Below are 24,234 nucleotides of genomic sequence, written 5' to 3' on the forward strand. Positions count from 1 at the left end.
AATTCAAAATATTTTTCAAAATTTTACTTGACCCTAAGCTATGCTCAAAATAACTACAAGTTAGTCAACCATAATTTTTTAATTTTACCCACCCCCACCCCCTACTAACTTATCATCAGGAAACAAATGATGTGCAGACAAATACAGCTAGAAAAAAGGTTGCTTGGTTCAATCCAGGAACCACTCAAATGTCCCCTTTTCGGAATTTGCATGTAAATTCTGTAGGACAAAGTTCTTACATTCACTTTCAAGATTTCATTAACTCAATCCCATGCTTTCTGAAACGTTTTTATTTAAAATTCTGAAGAGAGATTTGCACAAACAATTCAAAAGACAAACTTTATCTCAGCTAACTAAAATACTGAGCACCTAAAATCTCCTACTAGGTGGAGGAGTCAGGGTAATCAAGGCAAAATGTCTTCTCACAGAAGCAATGTACCTCAAGAGCTCTGTGTAATTCATCTTCAGTAAGATTTTTTTCTTTTGGAAATGCTCTTACCTACAACTCACTGTTCCCAGAATACACTCAATCAGATTTAAGTTTGAGAGCACAGATTTACCAAGGTTTTAATAAGATTGTTGTCTTAGTTTAGCCATTTAAGGCTGGTGGCTAAAAGAACATCTGCAAGTGATGTTTGAGGGATTCACCTGGCACACGGGAAATTTGCAAAACGGTAAAGGGCCGCAGGGCCAAGCTTAGGGCTTGTGTAAATGTAAATCACCTACACACTGGCCTGGTTACCAAAACCAAGATTCCATCAGAATAAGTGTCTAGGTGTCTAGATTTTCTGGAGATGAGAATTAAAAACAAACGCTTACACTCATCGCATACTATACAATTTCACTTGTCACTGAGAAAAGGGCACGTCTAATCCGGGGGGGGGGGGTTCATTTTTCCTTCAAGGAAGGCAGGTTTGGAGTCATTTGCAGGGGATGGGATTGCGGGGAGGGGGGGGGAAGGGGGCGTGGAATAAAGGAGTGCTAAATAGAAAGGCAGCCAGGGGGTTTGCACAGGGCCCCACACAGGCCACTGCGGAGAGAAGACAGAAGAGGGGAAGATGTCTCACCGGGGGACAAAACCGAGTGCAAACCGGCTGGAAGAAGGAAGGTTCCCCCCCGCCCCACGCCGCCCCAGGAGAAGATCTGGGGTGCAGATAAAAACCTCTAGCGGCTGGTTACCTTGGGATACAGGGGAAAGGAACAAGAGGAATACAGGTAGAGGAGAGAGGAAGGATGAGGCAGGGGCTCTGATAAGTGCGAACCAAGGATGAAGACAAACAGCGGGACTTGGGCCTCCCTGGGCCAAAAGGCGTGGCCAACGTTCCAGATCAAAAGATGGTCTTTTTGAGACGCCAGGGGAAGTGCGCGGCAAACCCCTCCTTCAAGACCCCAGACCGGGCCCGTCTGAAGGGCCCACCTGCCAGGCACCTCGAGGGCGGAGAGCGCCCCACAGGGCTCCGGCCTCGCTCGCGGGGCCCTCCGCAGGGCGCCTGGCCAGGCCCCCGCCCCCATCCCCGCAGTGCTCTTACCTCCACACCTGCCCCATCTGCAGCAGGTGGATGACCGACTGCCAGATCCACACGGAGAGGCGGCACAGGCGCTGCGCCCCCGGCGTGGCCGAGCCCCCCGCGCCCGGGCCGCCGCGGGCCGCGCCGTGGCCATAGCCGGCCCCCATCATGGGGGGGCCCCGGCTGCTGAGCCCCTCCACGGCGCCCAGCCCGCCGCCCGTGTAGTCCTGCACGAACCAGCGGAAGCTCAGGCTCTGCACCAGCAGCGACGGCACCAGCACGAAGAAGAGGGTCAGCCCGAAGTAGCCGTAGTCCCCCTTGCGGTAGTAGTCGAGGGCCAGCCACAGGTCGGTGCCCACGTCCCCGAAGAAGACCAGCAGCGCCAGCACGATCCACAGGCAGTCGAGCCACGGCCGCTCCACCTGCGGCGGCGGCGGCTGCGGCCGCGCGGCCGAGGGCGTCGGGGGGTGGCGGTCGGCGCCGGCGGCCGCGGGCGGTTGCAGCGGCTGGTCCCCCCCGTCGGCGGCGGCGCTGCGGCGCGGCTTCTTGCCCAGGAGGGAGCGCAGGCAGGCGGAGCGGCAGCCCCAGTAGCACGAGGAGGTGTTGCAGCAGTGGCAGATGTGCAGCGAGCTGCTCTCGCCGGGCTCGCTGCCGTCTCCGCCGCCGCCGCAGCCGCCTCCCCCGGGCTCCCCGTCCTCCTCGCCGCCGCTGCCCACCGCCTCGTCCAGGTTGTGCAGCTGGGCGAAGCCCACCCCCACGCCACCGCCATCGGATTTCGCCGCCATCTTGACTCTCTTCCCAGCTCCGGAGGTTGGGGGGGGAGGGATGGGTGGGGGGGGGAAGAAGGCAGGGAACGGGGAGGGGGGAAACGAATGGAGAGGAAGGGGGGCGGGGAGGAAGCGGGGGAGCAAACGAACGAGGGGGGAGTGGGCCAGGGAACCCCCTCCGCTTCCGGGTAGTTGGCGTCACTTCCGGGCGAGCCCCCCAATCACACGGCGCCCGCAGCTCCCCGGCCCTACCCTCCCGGCCAAGATGGCCGCCCTCCTATGCCTCAGCTGCTGGGCGGGGGGCCGGGGGGTTCTCCCCGCCAGGGCTCCCCTTCCCCTCTTCCGTTGACCCCGAAACCCATCAGGTTGACCCCTCGGCGTTTCTGAATCCTGCTGGGCCAAGTGAGGCGGTCCAAAGTGATCCCTGGAGGGGGCAGTGCCAGACGTTTTGGGGTCCCCTTCCTCAGCGTCGCAGCTCACAGCTTTCCTCCTGGAGAAACGCCCCCTAACACCCTCCCGGCTGCTGGCGGAGGGGCGGGACCTCTGAGGGAAGGGGCGGAGCTAGTGCAAAGCAGGTGATTACGTGTCACTTCCGGGAGATAGGATGACCTCATTGTGTAGACACCCTTCCCCCCAATCAAAATGGCTGTGTCTCACCTCTTTGGCAGTTCTTTTTTTTTTTTTTTTCCTTTTAAAAACACCTCTTACTCTTTTCTTATTTTGAGGGTCTTTAGAAATTACATAAGTTAGAGTCCCACACACAACTTATTGATTCTCACTTCTATTTAGATACCTCCTTCCTCTTTTACCTCTGTTGACCCCATGCTTTTCCTGTCACTGACAACTTTACCATCTTTTGTAATAGTTTCCACAGTTTCCTTAAGAAACCTCCAGGCAAAATCCGGTTAAAAATCAGCCCTATTGTGTCTTGAATGTTAGAGCAAAGATTGAATTGGCATAGTGTGACCTTGAGTGTATCATCTTCCCCATTGATGTATTTGTCAACTTTTTTTGAAGTATGCAATTTTTAAAATTCTGTGACCTTAATGTGGAAAATTCAAAACTAGCCAGAGGTTAGGCTATACCAATTACTTTTTCAGATTATTTGAATGTGTGAAGATTGCCTTTTAGAATTTTTTGGTGCTAAAGGCTCTGTCAGTAAACATGGCTTTAAATGAGTGAAAATGGTATCAATGTGTTATATCATTAAAATAGGTGCAGGGTACACTACTTAATCTTAACTAACAAATTATTGAAGTGAAGCAGCACTGAATGGATTTGAATTACAATGATGTCCCACTGAAAGTATATTTGAAGCCATACAGAGGAAGCTACATGGTAATAGTTATTACTCATCAGGTGAAAGGAACATTCTGAAGTTAAAAACAGAAAAACATTTAAACACTGCATTTTTCTCATGACCTTTCTATATTTTTGTACTCATTTTTCTGATTCTATCTACTTCCTCCTTCAGTAAAACTTTTTAATAATGCCAATAACTTTTTTTGAAATGCTGAGGACAAATTAGGTAATATCTATATGGATGGCATTGAGGTTCTGTGGAAGAAAAGTACTTTTGAAATTTTCTATGATATCATTTTGATGTCTATGATATTTAACTCTATAGCAATTAGTTAAGTTTTAGGAGTGGTGGGGGAAAGATGAGGATTCCACATTTCAGGACATAACTTTACATGAATATTTGTGCCAAGGTAAATAAAACCTGTAAAGACTTTACAGAAAGTACCCATAGAGAATTTGTACACCAGTCATTTGTTCTTTTTTTTGGGGGGGGGGGGGGAGGATGATTCCAAAATCTTCTTTTGGAAACAAGTCACATAGCTGTATCCTTTTATTTCATACTATGATTTAAACCTCTTGTTACTATGGTAGTAAAACTTATAGCCAGCAGGTAAGGATTATTTCTGCATACAGATGGGATTCTATTTCTTTCTTTGCTGAGTTTGAATTAATCATGCCTGAGAACAATGGTATACACATCCAGTAGGATTGCCCAGGTTTGGATCTCAGTTCCACTAAAATAATGTGTACAATGTGAATAAGGGAATTAACTTCTTTAAACCTCAATATCCTATGTTATGTAGTAAAAATGGTAATAGGGCTTTCTTTTAAAAGTTGTTGGGCAAATTAAAGGTGGTAGTCCATTCAAAGCTCTCAACATAATACCTAATAGATAGTAATAGAGAGTAAGCACTAAATAAATGGTAACTGCCATTATTATTGTTATGATTATTATCACTATTGTTGCTATTATGTTTGCATAGTACCAACATATAGTTACTTAAATTCTATCATTTAGATTTGGTATCTCTAATAAATTCAAGTATTTTTAAATACATCTAGGAAATAGGTACAATGAATTTGTGTTTAAAATATATTTCCTCTCTTTAAGCAGCAATGGCATATTCCTATTTCTCTGTTCCGTAAAAGAACATTATCTACTAGTGAAACTAGCTAAGTAAGTTATACTTACTGTATAAGGCTGACAAATGAGATTGAGTCAAAAGTGCTTTCACAATTGGAGCTTCAAGCAGATTTATAGGATTCACAGACTCAAATGATTTCAACTTTACATTTGCTGTTTCAACAATTTTATCATTCTGCATTATTTGGAAGTAATACACTGTAGAACCCAGGAGGTTCTAAAATTAAAATCTCTTACAATGATAAATGATAATACAGCTATCATGAGACTCACTGAAAGGTTATCAGAAATTTGGACTTTGTGATGAATGGTACTTTTTTTTTTACCTGGAGTTTTGGGGCAATTAGGTGTTCCAAGTAACATCATCACTTTGCACAGTACTGAACTCATCATGAGCACTCAATAAATATTGGTTAAATGAGTGAATTAATTAAATTCACTTTCTGGATAACTGAAATTTACCCTTTTGAACTGTATTTTATATTTTGTGATGTAAATCTTCATAAAACTCATTGATGTATCACATAAATACCTCTATTCTTTATTAAATGAGGGATGTGGGGAAATTAATAAAAAAGAAATGCATTACTTTAAGGTCTGCTCCTCTTTTTTAAATTTTTTTTCTTTATTGATTTTATAGAGAGAGGAAGAGACAGGGAGAGAGAGATAGAAACATCGACAAGAGAGAACATTGATTGGCTGCCTCCTGCATGCCCCCCACTGGGGATTTGGCCCACAACCTGGGCATGTGCCCTGACCGGGAATCGAACCAGCAACCTCTTGGTGCATGGGTCAATGTTCAACCATTGAGCCACACCAGCTGGGTGGGTCTGCTCTCTTAATAGCACACCAGTTAACTCTTTTTTGATGACTTGACCTTAAAGTAGTCTCATGCTAAGAGGTTCCCCAGGCCTAGTAGACACTGTTGTTGTTGTTTACAAATAACACCTTTAAAAAAAAAAAAATCTCTGCTTTTCATAGTTCAGTCAGGTAACAACTTGGGCCCCTATTATTTCCACTCAGATATAGGCTAGAGAGCCAAACCACAAAGCATGTTAGTATTACATGTAAAATAATAGTGAGTAGGTTTTTAGAGCATCTTCTATGAGTAAAATAAGACAAATTCAATATATGGAAATTGTGGCGTACATTTTGGTAGTTTAGAGAAACCTTTGGGGTTTTTCTTCCCAATTCTCTGCTATATTCAGAATGTCAAAGATGGGAAAGTTAGTGTTGCGTGCTATTATGTATTAGACACTGTCCCAAATATTCCATTTAATATTACAACAGTCCCAAAAGCATGGAGATTAGTATCTTCATATTAATGGTCTAGAAAACAACCTTGAGTCTACCAAATGACTTTTCCAGAGTCACATCCATGGGAGGTAGGGTGACCATGGATTAGAATCCTAGCAGGTTTAATTCCAAAGGCTAAACCAGGCAGTTACTGGCCCCTGGAAATAAAGTCAGTGTAACTGTATTAGTCACTGGAGGGACCCAATTATGATGCTGATACACATCTAGGAGAAAGAAAACTTGAATTCCAACATAGAGATTTGTCCCAGCCAAAGTATTTCAAAGGTGCTTTCTCATACGTTCTTCACAAGATTTTCCTAATTTAAGCCTGAGTAAAACTTCAAAACTACCATGTGATGTCATCCTTATCAATTTGAATCCTTGTATCTTCCTGTCTTCTATAGAAATAGGACTTCTTTGAGCACTGCAGAGTAAGCTCACAGAACCCATTAGCCCTTGAAGCTCCATCTCTATTTGATGTTAAGAACTGAAATTTCAGCGAGCACTCTTGTACACTCCTGGTGGTGTTACAAAATGGTACAATTTCTATCGAAGGAATTTTTGAACTCTGTCAAAATTTAAAATGCAATCACCCTCTAAGACAGCGATCTTTCTTATAGGAGTTTATAAATGTGCACATGTCAAAAGTTACCTGTGGTCAAGGTTATTCATTTAGCATTGTTTATAATAAAAAGGGGAAAATGAAGGAGAAAAGAAATCAAATGTCAATCCAAAGGGAAACTAGTTGACAGAATACCATGCAGTGATATTGAAAATGTGTAGTTTTCTTTTGAATGATATAGAAGTCGCAGGATACTTTGTTACACAAAAAGAGCAAAGTGCAAAAATGATAGAGCATCTTCTGTAAGAAAGGGGAAGGTTAAGGTTATCTATTCCTATTTGCTTGTATTTGCATAAACAACTTAGGAATGGTACGCAAGAAACAAGTGATTACCTATAGGGTGGTGGTAGTGGTGGGGAGAAATGGTGTGAATAGGGGCAGGGATAAAAGAAAAATGACAAATGTTTGGAGGAGGCTTTTTTGGTGGTGAGGGGGAATGTGCACACATGAGGGGTGCAGGGATAGGTAGGAGTGAAGGGGTGGACACATCTGTATTTCTCTCTGGACAGTAAGTAGTTCATAAAGGCTTTTTTCTCTCTTAAGAACTCTGACATGTGTAAACTAAACCCTTCTTGAACTTTGTTGTATTTTTATCCACCAAATTGTCTAAGTAAAGATAATGAGCTCCATGAGTTAATTTCCCAAAGAGCAGAATACAGTAAATTCATCATCCATACATATAAATTATGTGAAATCACCTATTCATGCTCAACCAAAAGAAAATGAAGAGCAAGCAATAACAAATCAAATCATACAGGCCATTTCAGAGAAGGAGCCTACACACCTCTTTTTTGTTTTGTTTTGTTTTTTAAATCACGGTAGGTTAAGCCTTGTATTTAAACCACAGCTCTGTCATTAACTAGCTATAGGATTTTGAGCAAGGTACTTTCTTAGTTAAGCCTCAGTTCCTCAACCGTAAAAATGACAAGAATACAGTTTGTCTCAGTGTGATGTGTGATGGTTTAATGAAATGATCTGTATGAAAAGTACCTGCTACTGAATACGTGGTTTATGCTGGCCCTTCCCTGCCTCATGTCACCAGATCTTTATGAAAGTCTTCCTTATTCCATGCCCCTGGTCCATTAATTTATACCACATGTTTTTTGTTTTTCCAGCACTGTGTGGTTAAGTACCTGTGTAGGCTTCTTGTGAACTTTGCCTTTCAAACTAGAAATTGTGTGATGGTAAAAGCAGTCACACAGCCTGGAGTTGAAATTTCCTAAACAGCCCCTTACTGTGTCACCTGGGCAAGCTACTGCAACTCTCAGATTTATTTTCCTGATGTATAACATAGTAAGCACACTGTCCCCCACACAAGTTTATTGTGATATCAAGGCCTGGTGTACAGTAGATGCCACGTAAATCTTAGTCCTCCCCCCCCTAGTCACTCCCTATACTTGTTTCCTAGGGCTGCTGTAAACAAAGCATCACAAACTCAATGGCCTAAGACAACACACATTTATTAGCTCACAGTTCTGGAGGACAAAAGTCCAAAATGGGTCTCAGTGGGAGTCAAGGTGTCAGCAGGGCCATGTTCCTTCTGGAGGCTCTGGGGGAGAGTTCTTTTCCTTTTCTAGATCTACAGGCTGCCTGCATTCCTTTCCTCATGTTCCTTTTTCCTCTTCAAAGCCAGCATTTGCTTCACCTCTGCTTCTCTCATCACATCTCTTCTTGTATCTCTGATGCTCTTTTCTCCCTGTTTCCCTTATAAAAATCTACCAAGATCATCTAATCTCCCCAACTCAAAATACTTATTTTAAATACATCTGAAATTTCTTTTGCCATGTAAGCTAACATATTCACAGATTTCAAGGATTAGGATGTGGCCATATTTAGGGGCTGTTATTCTGCCTGCCACTCTCTATAAGTTCTCCCTGATGGACAAACCTGAGCTCATCATCCCTGGCCTTCAAGTTGAGTGTGTCCTCTAATTTTCTTACTGCTGTAATACCAGCCTCGCTTGGTCATCCCAGACCTCTAGCCAATAACTCACTCACAAACTCCAAGACCAGTGAGCCAGGATGAATTTAAAGAGCATTTTGTGCCCTGGCCTGTTTGACTCAGAGGTTAGAGTGTTAGCCTGCAGACCAATAGGTTGCACGTTTGATTTCTGGCCAAGGACATGTACGTTGGTTGCAGTGTCCCTGGCCCTGGTCGGGTTGTGAGAGAGACAACCAGTCGATGTGGCTCTATCACATCAATGTTTCTCTCTGTCTCTCTCTTTCTCTCTCCCTCCCTCTTGCTCTATCTGATGATAAACAGAAAAGTATCCTTGGGCGAGGAATAAAAAAAAAAAAGCATTTTGTGTACAAGCCCTGTGTTACAGACGAGGAAGAGGAAGCTGAGCATAGAAGACATTTATTTAACGTCACACTAGTTCGCATTAACTCAAGGATTAGGGCTTAAATTTCTTGATATTCAGGCCAGGACATTTAATACTACATAATGTGAATTATGCTGATTCACATACTTTATAAAGTTGCATAGATCATTCATTTTCAGTTTTTGCTATCTCCTCATTTCTATTTCTTAATGACAGGAACACTGAGCTTAAATAGTAAAAGGCAAAAAGTAGTTTGACTTCCAATGACACCATTTACCAGTTCTATGACTTTAGACAAATATGAATTGAATCTCAGTTTTCAGGTGGAAGAAGAATATTAATATCTGCCCTACCTCTCTCCATGACTAGTGAGAATCTGTAGGTTTATTGAGTGCTTTATAAGTCATAAAGAAATGCAAAAAATATATAAGGAACTGATTTTATCTCAGTTGAGAACTCTTACCTAATCTCCCTTACTTTATTGCCCATCTGGCCTGCTTACCATCATCAGACTAATAAACCTAAAATCTATCATACTAGTGTGAGAACACATAATGGCTCACTATTGCCTATAGTACAAAATCCAACTGCACCCTTCAGTTTTCAGATCTTCTATAATCTTGTTTCCAAACCACGTGGACAAAATTAATTTTCACTGTTGGCTAGAACACACTCTTATTAGGAAAATGCCCTCATTGTTCATACATATCCAGCTCATTTCTGTACTGAGCTTCTGATCTTGCTTTTTATTCATTCACAGAGTATTTTCTCTTTGTCTATTATTCAATTTAAAATTCAAATCAATAAACTTTTAATGAAGGCCTACTATGAAGAAGGTGTCATAGTAGCAATGGCTCAAAAATCACTCTCATCTTTTAATACCTGTTTCAGATCCCACCTTCTTCAGCAAAAATGCCCTTCATGACTCTAATACAGAATGATAATGTCTTCTGAAATCCGGTAGCATGTAGAATCTCTACCACACATTATAATTTATTTATATGCAGTCTTGCATTATTTTAGTTTATGTAATGTTCCTTTAGCTATAAGGAACCATCATTTTATTTTTATTTAAAAAAATAAGAATCTGAGATATTTATTCAAGCGCTATTTATTGAGTAATTACTATGTGTTAGGCACGTTACCCAAGGAACCTAGTAGCGAGCAAAGCAAAGTCTCTGGAACTCCAAAAGAAGGGGGTAGCCCAGGCCAGTATGGCTCAGTGGGTTGAGCATTGTCCCATGGACTAAGAGGTCCGGGTTCAATTCCCAGTCAGTGCATATGCCCAGATTTCAGGCTCCATCCCCTGTAGGAGGCATGCTGGAGGCAGCCCATTGATGTTTCTCTCTCATATGGATGTTTTTCTCCCTCTCCTTTCCACTTTCTCTAAAAATCAATTAAAAACATTTTAAAGGGGGGATGACATAACATGTGCAGAGGGAGCCACATGGAAGAGAGGGGGAGTTCTTACTGTATCTACAAGTGTGAAAAGAGAGGAGGGTGGTAAGTGTAGACTGGGACCAATTTTTGAAGATCCATAAATGTCAGGCTTAAGACTTTAAAGTTGATCCTATAGGCAGTGGGAAATCAGAGAAGTGACAAAATTAAGTTTTCATTTTAGACAAATTACTTTGATGGCAGTGTAGAAGTTAGAACAAAAGTTGACAACATGTGGGTGTCCTAAGCTGACTAATTAATTGGCGTCTGTATAAACCAGCGTATTTTTATTCAACATTCATTAGTGGAGACAGGGAGAAATTAATATTCTTTTGATAAAAATCATATTCTGAAACAAATAAAATTTTTCTAGCCCAGACAAATTTTTTTTTCATTGGCAAATGTTTTTCTTCATTTATATAGTTCTCTTTTGCTCGTAGTTCTATTTTATGATTTTCTAAACTAAAGCACTTTGGGGAAACATATTAAAGGATTTAAAATTTAGATACTAAAATTAGTCACTCCTTCCAAATAGTCAGCACTACACAAAGAATTATCTGGTTTTAAGTTTTCAGCAGAATGCCAACTTCCAGTTAATTATAATCACACATAATCTTTGGAAAGAAATTTTAACAAACTATATCTTCCTGTGTAGGATTTTTTTTTTTTTTTCTGCTCCAAAGCACTTTCTACTTAGGCATATATAGAGACAGCTAGTAAGACGACCCTCCAGGTGTTTACACTGTTGTGTAATTTCTTCCCTTTGAATGTGAAGAAAATGTGACTTGATTCTAACCCACAGAATATGGAATAGGTGACATGATGTCTCTCTCCTGGGTTACATTGCATTATATAAGGCTCCATGTTGGCAAGCTGGAGCTGGAGACTCTCCTCACCAGCTGGATGATACCAATAGCCTCGCCGAAGAGTCTCATGTGGCAAGGTGACTCCTGGGACTGGGGAACAATCTCCCACCAATAATGAGCAGAAAGCTGGGAATTTCCATGATATAACTACAAGGGAGTGAGTTCTGCCAACAACCTGAATGAGCTTAGTAGTGGATTCTTCCCCATTCAAGCCTCCAGTTGAGAACCCAGTCCAATCAAAACCTTGATTACAGCTACCTGAGAGCTGAGCAGAGGACTCAGCCAAGCTGTGCCTGAAACTGTGCCCCACAGAAACTGTGAGATAATAAATGTGTATTGTTTTAAGTGCTCAGTTTATGGTAATTTAGTATGGAAAATTGAAAACCAAATACTGCATATAAACAGAATCTATTTGCATTATGCTAATTATTTAGAGTTGTATGAAAATTCAGTTACTTGGCACCATATCTGTTACTGATTCAAATATTTTTGTGCCTCTTATAGACTGAATCCCTCCACCCATTGCTGCATTACCCCTTCATCCAGTCACTGTTTCAATCTTGGGTGAAAGTGGAGACAGAGAGACAAATGAGGGGGCTCTGTCATGGTCTAAATGAGCTCCTCAGGGTCTGGGCCACAGCAGTGGCATCTGGGAAGAAGAGGTGACAGATGCAAGAAACAACTCAGAGTCTTATTTTATATTTTGACAAAAGCATTACCCTGTGCATCCATAGTACTATGCAGTCATAATTTATGTTCATAATAATGATCCTAAGGCAGAATTGGCAGACATCAGAAGAACACTAAGTGAAATACAGAAACTCCAAGAGTATTTTTAATACTATTTAGTTCTTCAGAGGTGGGTATACAAATATTTTATTATTATGCTTTGTTATATAGGTTATTTTGTATATGTCAGTGCACAATTTAAAATATAAATAAGCGCCCGGCCAGTGTGGCTCAGTGGTTGAGCATCAACCCATGAACCAAGAGGTCTTGGGTTTGATTCCTGGTCAGGGCACATGCCCAGGTTGTGGGCCAAATCCCCAGTGGGGGGCATGCAGGAGGCAGCCAGTCAATGTTCTCTCTCATTAATGTTTCTATCTCTCTCTTCCTCTCTTTCTAAAAATCAATAAAGAAAATGTTAAAAATAAATCTATAAAATATAAATAAGCATTAAGATCAACCTAACGTATTTCTTAATCATTCATCAATTTCTATTACCTACCAGAAAAGAATTGTGCTGTTTGAAGGAGTAGAATGTCAGTTAAACACAAACTCTGCTAACCAGAATATCACACTCCTTGAGGATATAAATCACTGAGATTGTTTTTGTCACCGACCTTTTGTAGCATAGGTATAATGAGAAAAGGAAAGAGTAGGAAGCAAAACAAACCAGGATTAGAGGACAGGACAGGAAAAAGCAACTGAGAAATTTCTTTTATACTGCTAAAAATGGGGAGAGAAAGATCTGGGATGAAGAAAGGCCGAGTTTGGTGGGAGGAGCAGATAGGAGAGAAAACAGTATTATATATAACAGAGACATAAGTAATTTACACTGCATGCAAATTGGGTACTGTGAGGCTGAGTCAATCACTGAGTGGGCTTTGGGGCCCACTCATGAGCTCTTTTAGACATTCGACTTGGGACACAGCAGCCATGAAGTAACAGGCACAGCAACTGTCAGTAGCATTTTTCTGCTACATGCAGCCTAGAGCTTCTTTGTCATTGCAACATTTCCAACCAGCGTTCATGGGGTAAAGTAATATATTCAGTGCAGTGCTAGATAAAACATTAAATAAGACACTGTCCTATCATCCAGGGACCCTCAGATTAGGGAAAAGGGGTCAGAAGAGAGGCAATTAGACTTTCTAAGGCAGAAAGGCCTTAGAGCTGATCTTGGGGCAGGCAGACATGTTTTATTGGGCCACTACTGTGTGTGTGTGTGTGTGTGTGTGTGTGTGTGTGTGTGTGTGTGTGAGAGAGAGAGAGAGAGAGAGAGAGAGAAAGGATCTGAAAGCCTTTAAGTACCCTCCATTCTGACCTAGTTCCCACCATTCCCAAAAGTCTCACCATGACAGCTCACCTATTACCCAGCTGCTTGGTCCTTGAAGGCATTTGAATTTGCATCCCTCCTGCATAAGCAGATAAATTTGATTCTTGGGTTTTCATCATTCTTCTATCATCTTGTTACATAATAATGACTAACATGATGATATTCCTGACTAGATCAAACAGGTCCTTTTGAAACTAATGAGTGCCACCTCCAGTTGTTTTCTCTTTGCTAACACTGTGTTTGCCTTTGTTCCCAGAACTATGCACTAGACTGATAGTTTTAATGATTTTTCAAGAATAATCCCTAAATCTTTTTCTTAATCTGTGTGTTAGAGGATTATTTTCTGCCTAGACACATCACTGGACTGGCCTCCTTGCTCCCTAATTAATTATTAGTTTGTTTACATTAAATTACACTTGCCATCTGCTGATAAAACCACAAAACTCTTCAAGCCTTTTCTATTTCTTTCACTGTTCATTGCTGGTTCATTCTGTCTCCAAGCCATTGAATCAACTGCAAACTGAGAGATGTGGTTTCTAATCCCTTCTCCCAAGTCTCTTCTCTATAGTGGATTTTTTGTGTGTGTGTGAAAATTTCCTACAGGGAAAATATACATGTATATGTATATGTATGTGTATATTTTATATACATATGATTTTTAACACTTAACACAAAAAATCAGTATAACTAAGCTTCCTGGAAAAAATAAAGAAATAAGAAATGGACTAGGTGATTTCAAACAACTTCACAGTAGGTCATAAAATAATGAGTTCTAAGAGAGATACATAAAAAAAAAAAGAACAAATAATAAATAGTAGAAATAAAAAGAGATTCCTCAAAATATAGTGCAGAAAAATCAACATGAAACAAAATAGCATTGGTAGTAAGTGTGAATCACAGAGCTCAAATTTAGGTGAGCAAGAAATAAGGTGTTGCCCGGCCAGTGTGGCTCAGTGGATGAGCATCAACCCGTGTACCCAGAGGTTGCTGGTTCGATTCTGGTCAGGGCACATGCCCAAGTTGTGGGCCAAATCCCCAGTGTGGGGCATGTAGGAGGCGGCCAATCGATGTTCTCTCTCATCAATGTTTCTCTTTCTCTCTCCTTTTCCCTTCCTCTCTCTCTAAAATCAAATAAAGAAAAAAAATTATTTTTAAGAAATAAGGTGTTATTTTTCATTAAACAATTGAATTTGTATTTCAAGCCCTAATCCTACAAGACTGGTAAGCTTTCTGCTTCAGTCACCCTGGAGTGGTCCTCCCCAGGATGTGATAAGTTTCTGAGGTCTCATGTAGGATCAATGCCTGTGCATGAGTTTGCTCAGGTTGCCATAACAAAGTGCCACAGATTGTGTGGCTTAAACAACAAAATTTATTTTCTCACAGTTCTGAAGGCTAAAAGTTCAAGATCAAGGCGGCAGCAGAGTTGGTTTTTCCTGAGGCCTCTCTCCTTGGCTTGTCTTTGCCCTGAGTGTTCACAGGTCTTCCCTCTATGTGTGTCTCTGTCCTAATCTCCTCTTATAGGGATCCCAGTAAAACTAGATAAAGGCCTATCCATATGACCTCATTTTAACTTAATTACCTCTTCAAAGACCTTATCTCCAAATACAGTCACATCCTGAGGTACTGGGAATTAGGTTCCAACATAGAATTGAGTAGTGGAGAGCTCAACTCAGCCCATAACAGCCTCGAACGAGGAAACTTGTAGCCATCAGCCAGTGTTCCACACATAGATAAGAGCATTATCTCGGGCCATAAGGTTCCTGTCCATTCAGGCCAACTGCTTTCTGCTGCTTTTATAGGTCGATACAGCTAGGCTCCAGTGTAGTCCCACATCCTGAGCACATCTTGCACCATTTGGGACCTACCACCCTGCAGCCTAGAGCAGTGATTTTCAACCTTTTTCATCTTGTGGCACACATAAACTAATCACTAAAATTCTATGGCACACCAAAAAAAATTTTATTTGCCAATCTGACAAAAATATATATATAATTTTGATTCATTCACATCGGACAACTATAGTTGTGTTGGCTGTTGTCATTTTTTTTTTTTTTTTTTGACAGTCTAAGGGAAAAGAGGTCAGTGCCCCTGACTATAGAGTCAGGTATTGCATGTTTTAAATTTTTTTGGTGCACACGGGTTGAAAGTTGCTGCCCTAGAGAAATGACAGAGTGACCTCTGCTATTCCAACACCTCCAGTTCTCACTTTTGTCCTCCAAATGGAAAATTTTTCTCTTTGGTTTTGGGAAGACCCTGCTAGACTCTATTTCCTGTCTGCCACTGCTTTCCCTAAAGTGATGAAGCATCTGCTTAAATTGAGAGAAACAAAATGTACAAAAAATTAATTAGGATCTCTCATTACTCTTTGATTACACATGACTAATACATTTGTCCATGAGTGTTTGTGCTTTTTCCAATTCCAGTGTTCTGAGAGTCCCATATTCTATTTTTTAATTATATGATTTTTTTTCAATCAAGAATGGTAAGGTCTTATAAAAATGGGATATATTGTTAACAAACATCATGACAACAAGTATGTGTTGAGTACCTACATTAAACTTTACACTGGGGACACATGGAATATTTTTTGATCCTGGGGTATAAAACACAAAAAATGGAACCCCAACCAACATATGATAATTATTGTACCTGAATGTCCCTCTTTTAAAACATATATGTTTTGCCCTAGCCAGTGTAGCTCAGTTGGTTGGAGCTTTGCCCATACAACAAAAGGTGGGGAGTTCCATAGTTGATGGGAGCGCATGTGGGAGGTGGCCAATCAACGTTTCTCTCTAAAAATCTATTTTAAATAAATAAATAAATAAATAAATAAATAAATAAATAAATAAATAAAACACATGTTTTCTGTTGAGAGAGAGAGAGATACCTGTTCTTAGTTAAAAACTTAAAAAACATGAAGTGAAAATCATCTGTAACCCTACCATTTAGAATTGGCCCATTAAGTTTTAAATCTTTATTATACATTTTGACAGATTTCTTAACCAGTTGTCACTCATTTGTTTATTCATCAATTGTGTGTTAGATGTTTACTATTTATAAAGAAGTCCCTGTGCTGTTGATAACTCACTCAATGCAGAATTTCTTACAAGAGAGTCGGATAATGCTCTTTGGACCCCAGCTGAGATTGTTCCAACAAGCCTCAGATAATAGTGACTGGACAAATACCGAGCCTATGACCCACCATGGGCAGGTAACAGCAGCAGATCTTAAACAACCTTTCCTCCCCAAGACAAATCCGGTAATCTTACAGGGCTTGAGATGCTCTACTGTGAAGCTTTGTATCCTGCATCCAGTCATTAAAAAAAAAAAGAAATGTATCGTGGACAGTAAGAGCAAGGACTCTGGACCCAGGCTGCCTGGGTTTAAATCCTGATTCTACCCCACATTTTACCTGTGTGACCTTGGACTTAGCCTCACTGTGTCACAATATTTCAACTATAAAATGGGGATGACATCGGTGGTTATAAGTATGAAATGAGTTGGTACATGTGAACTCTTAGAACAGTGTACAGCACATGGTAAGCACATAGTAAGTATTAGCCGTCATTTCATTTTAATTTTGAAATACTGTGCCCTAAATGTTCTGAAACACACACTTTTAGTTAAATGAGCATCACCCAAAATGATTACATCATTAATGGCATGAGCCAATTAGTTGACAAAGAGGAGGAAGACAAACCAGTAAATGGTTGATTACAGGCTGTAGTGTGCACATTTTCACAATAATCAGTGGTGATAGCTGTATTCTGCTATGAGTAGATTGGCTGATTTAAAATCAACTACCACCAGAGAGCATTTTCCCAAAGAAAAGAGACTTATTTCCCTTCCTCCTTTTTTCCTCTCCCACCTCCACACTCAGTAAAGCAGACCCCAAGGTCTGCTGACTCCTGGAGAATTACAAGTTCACTTGGGAACAGGTGTAGCGACTGGCACCTGAGACTTCCAAGATTCAGTCTCCATCTTTCATCTCCGTTTGTTTCACCAGTTTTATCCATGTGGTAGGAAATGTATGCACAGTTGTTCTCAAGTTTCACATCTTATAGTTTGTGCCAACAGAGAAATACTAATTGACCTATTTTGCCCTGAGGCCAAAAATCCTAGCGCAAGAGTCTATGGGCTGTGCTTCCAGGTGCCCTCTCTGGGGTCAATCAATTATGGTTGGTGTGGAGGGCAGAGCAAATCAGGTAAGAACATGGCAGGGAAGGCCCCAGGAAGGTTGGTTTTCTAAGAGAAAAGGAATGCTAGGCAGAAAATCCTGTATAAGTCTGGAACCAAGACATGTGTCATTTATCCCCATGGGTGGTTGCCCAACTGTAAAGAGCATCCATCTTTTCACTATTATAAAAAGAAATAATAAAATATACTCTTAAGTTACTTAAATGTCCCTAAAATTGCAGCCCAACTGACTTTTAAAATATTTATTTTAAACTCCAAAGATTCTGATTTCAGAAATGAAAGCTAGCATTTCCCAAAGGAGAGAAGAGTTAATATAACTGCTCTTTTTCTAGAGAATAGAAATAAGAACCAGAGTTCCTGGTATGTACATTAAAAAGTGTCTAATTAAGGATAAAGAGTTTGTGAATGTGATTTGTGGCTTAAAACAAAGAGGAACTGGAAAGAAAGGTGTCCAGGGTAAGAAGGTTTTGCTTGTCTATGTATTTGCTTACTAGAAGCACAGACAGGAAAATTCACCTCAATTAAGAACTTACTCTGTACCAGGCATTAGGCCAGGAGTTTAACATGCATTATTATTTAATTTTTACCACTTTCCTGAAGACAAAAAGTTATTCTTATTTTGCCCACGAGGAAACCTAAATGCGGTGAATTTAAGTGATTTCCTCAAGTTAACAGCCAACAAGGGGTGAAGCCGAGATTTTAATGTGGGTTCATCTGCAAGTCGGCTGCAAGAATTCATGCTCGCTGCAGTACGTACACCCAGCAGACAAAGTAGAACAATGAGAGAAGGGGTCCGAGTTGGGCAGGAAATGGGATGGAGTCCTTATACCACTGTGGTTAATTTTTAGCTTTGAAAATATAAAATATGAAGTTACTGAACTACACTTTAGCTACTTAGATTAATTTAAGGAAGTTATTGGAATTACCTCTACTATTGAATGGGAAAAGAAAGACATTGCATAGAGGAAGAAAAGAGCATAGGAGCCCTGGCTGGTTTGGCTCAGTGGTTAGAGCGTTGGTCCACTGACCAGAGTCCCAGATTCATTCCCACTAAGAGCACATATCTCAGTTGCAGGTTGTCTCTGGCCCTGGTTGGGGTCATGTGGGTGGCATCCACTTGATTTGTCTCTCTCACATCAATGTTTCTCTCTCTCACTCTCTTCCACCCTTTCTCCCTCCTTCTCTCCCTCCTGCTCTATCTGAAGATAAATGCAAAAAATGTCCTCGGATGAGGATAAAAAAAAAAAAAAAAGCATAGGAGTAAATAAAAAAGGTAAGTATAACAATTTATGCACCTGTTCAATAGCTCAGAAATTTTTCTCTTCCTTTAAAAAAATTTTTTTTCTTTATTGATTTTAGAGAAAGAGGAAGGAAGAGGGAGAGAGAGATAGAAACATCAATGAGAGAGAACATTGATTGGCTGCCTCCTGCATGTCCCCCACTGGGGATTGGGTCCACAACCTGGGCATGTGCCCTGACAGGGAATCAAACTGGTAACCTCTTGGTTCCTGGGTGATGCTCAACCGCTGAGCCGGGCTGCCTTTTTTTTTTTTTTTTAAATGAAGCTCAGAAATGAGTTAAGATATAAAGAATTATAGGATCCCTTAAGAATATGGTAAAGCCTGGCTAGTGTGGCTCAGTGGTTGAGCATCATCCTATGGACTGAGAAGTCCCAATTGGATTTCTGATCAGGGCACATGCCAGGGTTTCGGGTTCGATCTCCAGTAGGGGGCATGCAGGAGGCAGCTGACCGATGGTTCTCTCTCATATTGATGTGTCTATCTCTCTCTCTAAAAAATCAATAAAAAGAATATGGTAAGAATTTTTCAAGGTGTAAACACGGGTTTGAGTTAAGCCAGAAAGATTCCTTATCATTTAGGATTTAGTATTTTACTGTTTAATATTTTCAAGGTATTTCAAAGTTTTAGGATAGTTAGATGAAAAATAAAATAATCATTGTTAACAATGCTCTTTCTTAAAATTTTAAAAATATATGTGAAAACCATATGGAATTTAACAGTCCCTGACTCAATTAATACTTCTTAAGGGGTTGTAATTATAAAAAGATTTAGAGGAAAATGTTTCATTAAAACAATTAAAAATTTTTCAACTTTTGTTAAATGTTAACATTTTGTTCTTCTCTAACAAGAAATAGTTAAATGTTAAATAACTGCATCACCAGATTCTATCCTTTTTTTCAGTCCATGTTTTAAAATCTCAAAACAATAGTACATAATGGAAATGTCAATTTTTTTTCCATTATAGTAACATAAAATATCAGTTGTCACCACCTCCTCAGTAACTCAAGTACTATTGAAACATATCATATAATGTAAGGATTTGATTTTGAGCACCACTCTAAAGATAGAATGATGTTAGATCCCCTCCTGTTCAGCCTTAATCCATTCCCTTAACCCTTGTGGGCCTCAGTTTCATTACATAAAAAAATAATCTTGTCCCCTACTTAGTCTTCAAGTTATTAGGAAGATGAGGTGGACTGATGAAGGACTGCCTTATGCACCTCTACTCCTGCCCCAGGGAGCCTGGTCCACAGGGCGTACTCAGTGGATATTCACTGAATGCTTGAAGGGTGCACTGAAGAAGGAAATCCATCTGAGGAGTCTAAATATAAAATCAAGCATCTGTGAACCTCAGGGCCCCACCATTAAACTTTTACTACCACCTGGAAACAGTACATGTGTTTGTGTACTTCCTATCAACAGCTATGGATTCACAGCAGAAGAAAAGAAACCCGCAATCCAAGAATGTAAAATCAACTTAATGTAAAGGCTTTTGAAAGGGTTGAATATTAACTTTTATTCATCCACTTTTTAATTTCAAAACAGAAATAAAATTGAGTAAAAGCTATGAATAATTAAAATAAACTTCAGCTTAATATTAAATCCACTTAAGGAAGACAGGGAAAGAAAGGAACAGAAAAAAGAAAAGGAAAGACAAAGCCATCTGGTAATGCTCCCCTCACCCTAAGGGGCAAAGATCTACCTCTCTGTCTGAAAGTGCTACGAAAATGCCTGCCTTTAATGGGTAAGATATGTGTGCACTGCCCGAAATTGTTACAAAAAGTTGGGGGAAGGATTTCAATTCCTGCTTTGGAAGGAGAGGCAATCCTGAAACCACTTCTCCTAATCTTCAATGGGGGGAAGGGAAACAACCTCACACGTTGATACTTTGGAAGGAAAGTGGGCCCTGACATTTCTCATTTTATTAAAAACAAACAAACTCATGAATAATTAAGACAATCATCTTTGTGGCTACCAAGCATATTACTTTCAGAGATTCACTGATCATTGCTTTATCACAACTATAGGCAAAAATGTGCCCATGACCAAAAGAAATGGAGCTAAAATGTAGGCATCCTTGTGTCTCTTTTCATCCATCTTCACCCTCCAGAATTGTTATCAAACATAGGTCTCTCATATTACCCATTCAAAAACATATCCTAATGCTTTCAGGATGATCTCCTCCTCCTCCTCTTCCTCTTTCTCATCCACCACCACAATCATCTTCACATTGCTGCCCCAGTTTACCTTTCCAGTGTCTCCTCATAGCCACACTAGACTCTTCCCTATTCTCCAAACATGCTACATGCATGTCCCTGTGCCTTTGTCAGTTTCGTTATTCTGCTTGCCCAGAAAAGCATCTACTCCTTCTTCAAAGTCCGGGGTAATTTGGACTCTAACAGCTATTGTCAACCCTAGATGCACTAAAATAAACTGAGGAGCTTTTAAAAAATTCTATTGCCCAGGCCCCACCCCCACAGAGAGCCTGATTTAACTGGTTGTTTGAAATGTGCAGCCAGGATTGATAAAAACTCATCTATACATTTTTGTGCCCCCTTCCTTCTCTGTGTAGAATGAATCCTTCCTTCACATGACATTCCAGAGCTTTCTCTACATACCCCCATCCTACTGTGTAGCACAGAGGATTGGAGTTCTCACTACTCTCAATCTATTCATGGGTCAGACCTAGGCTGTCCTGGGACTGGAATCTTATTTTTCATCCTTCTTTGTAGCCCATGTCAGAATCACCTGGAGAGCTTTTCCCAATAGACACCAAACCCCAAGAGAGTCTATCTGGAATCTTGAGAGGTAGGTGTGAGAGCAGGATGGTGTAGAGGATGAGGTTTTTTGTCTTTTCAATAAGTTCTTAGGTGACTCTGAATGTCAACACCCAACATACATCCTCCCACCCCAGCTACTGATCTGAAGACAAGTGTGGCTCCTTTCTGTCTTCCTTGGAGTTCATTCTGTTACTAAGTCCTATCATCTCTTTCTCCAAAATGTCTCCCAGTTGCATGGCCCTTGCCCCTCTTTCGTGGCATGGTGTGCTGTAAGAGCACATCTCCCTCGAGTGTTTTGCTTCTGTCATACCCTTCTCAAACTTGTGCAGGCTTCTAATTGCTTCTTGAGTCAAATTTAAGCTAATCATGGTCTTTGAGGTTTTCTACTAATTTATCAAAGAACCCTCTCTTGCCACCACTCTGGGTTCATTGTATCTTCAGATTAGCAAAATGCTATCTTCCCTCCAGTCTCTATAACTCTCCATATTCCATTCTTCCATGTGAAAATAAGGCTGGTTCCCCTCTCTTCCACCAAACTATACCATAGTTTCCTTAAGCAAAAAGCAAAAATAAAAATGAAGACAAAATTTGTTTAAAAATCACTGCTTAAATCTCTGTAAAGCTTTTCCTCACCACTTGTAACATTTAAAAAAAATTATTGAGTATGCATCTTTGTTATCTTTTGTGGTCATTTTTTTTTTTTTGGTATGTTTCTTTTTGGTGTGTTTGTTGGAACAATAAAGATATTTTAAATGAGAGACTAGCTTTTTTTCCTCAGATTTTTTGCTTTGGGGAGAATCATTGTTCCTATCTATGAAATGGGTATAATCATGGTAAATTCACCTGCTTACCTGAATTCAGTGCTGTAAGATCACAGAAAATAAAGCACATGGAATGTGCTTTGTGAGTTCAAACCTGCTTTACAAATACAAGGCAGTCACTATTACTGTCACTATTACCTGCCACCCAAATATATTTGTTTTACACACAGCTCTATACCAACAAAAGCCTTACTTGGAAGCATTTTAAGCTATTTTACAAGGAAGATGATATAAAATGTTTTCTACCTTCACTACATTACTATTCTGATGGTATTTATTTAGTTCCATGTTTTCCACACCCTTCAAATTATTTACAGTTCTTTATGTGTCCTTCCAAAACTAAGTTCAAAAGTCAGCCGCAGAAGCCACTTGAAGCCACAGCAAGGCACCGAATGTAGACCAGGGTCTCCCAGAAGGACAAGTGCATTGTGGAAATAAGAATCCAGAATATGTGCTCCATTCTCCTTGGGATCTTTCTCAGCAGTGGTTCTGCTTCTGAAGCAACTTAGGAGCCCCCAAAGAAAAACACTGCATGCAGTAGCCAGCCTCCCACCCCCATCTTCCCTTCAGCTCTGCCTAAGCAAGTCACAATAATATTTGGAATTGGCAAAGCAACTTCTTTCCAGGGCATTCACAGCACTAAGACATTCCTCATTAATGCACACAGCACTCCTGTGGAGGAGGTGGGTGGCAAGCGATTTCAAATCCTTTTCTCTTTTTTTTTTCTATACCTACCAAAGAGTCTTTGCTTTCAATAGCTGACACAAATGACTGAACCGTTTTGGTTAAAAGATTATGATTCACCCATCACCCCCCATTAACACCATTAAAACAACCTTTGTCCTTCTTAAAATCTGTGCAGCCAAGTGTGTGCAGAGTTTAAAAAGAACATAAAAACTGCCCTGGACATCTGTGTGTGAGACCAGGCATTAGATACCATGTCTTTTGTCTGGCTTCGGAAAACTCCCATAGGACAAATAGGATTAAATGTGACACTTCTCATTCTCTGGCAGCCTCCTAAGACTCACCCCTTTTCATAACCTTTTATCTCCGCATGCAGCCCTCTAGCTCTCTGCCCTAGCCCTCATGGCGACCATCTAGAAATTCCACTGTCTTCCTCACCCTCTTGCCCCACCCAGGCAAGAATTAATGGCTTTCATTAGATAAGAAAGGTCAAACAAAACAGAAGTCAAACCATGAAACTTGGGGCACCCCTAGGCTTCCGATCCCTGCATCCATGCTGGAGGCCCAGAGCCTTCACGATGGTCCTCCCAAAGTTTCCTCCATGTCAACTCCTCTGGGACTTAGAGCAAGTGCAACACAACACGTTCTGGGATTTTTCTAAATCCTCCAACACAACATCTACTCTGCTAAACAACTGTATTTATTAATGGACAGTTTGAAGTTCACCACATGGGAGAATAGAGGGGGGAGACAGGAACTAGCATTGAGCAAGCACCCACTATACGCCAAGCACCATGCTAAGTACTGTAATGTCATGTCACTATCACAATAGCCTGTAAAGGAGGTATTAATATCCCTGCTTTCTGTTTCACTCACCAAAACCCCAGTGGCTTAACACCACAAAGGTTTAGTTCTCACTTTCTAAACATATTCATGATACCTCTCTTCCACGTGGTCACTCAGGCACCCAGTTGATGGAGGTGTTGCCATTCCATAGCTGAGCCATTTGGACCCATGGCCATCTTGGCCACCAGGGTAAAAGAAGAAAGCCTGGAGGGTAGTGCACAGGCTTTTCATTGCTTTGGTAGAATTGCTTGTGGTCACATTTCATTGGTTAAATACATACATGG

General features: G+C 40.8%; 1 protein-coding gene across 1 annotated transcript in view; it reads right to left on the bottom strand.

Annotated features, from left to right (window-relative positions):
• Positions 1 to 2,314, bottom strand: part of XKR6 (XK related 6) — a 253,894-nt gene extending 251,580 nt beyond the window's left edge. The window contains exon 1 of the mRNA XM_036240694.1: positions 1,530 to 2,314. Within this exon, the coding sequence (XP_036096587.1) occupies positions 1,530 to 2,293 (764 nt within the window). The 5' untranslated portion in view covers positions 2,294 to 2,314. The remainder of the gene's footprint in view (positions 1 to 1,529) is intronic.
• Between the last annotated feature and the right edge of the window lie 21,920 nt (positions 2,315 to 24,234).

Source organism: Molossus molossus, unplaced genomic scaffold, assembly GCF_014108415.1.
Source record: "Molossus molossus isolate mMolMol1 unplaced genomic scaffold, mMolMol1.p scaffold_m16_p_4, whole genome shotgun sequence".
NCBI lineage: Eukaryota > Metazoa > Chordata > Mammalia > Chiroptera > Molossidae > Molossus > Molossus molossus.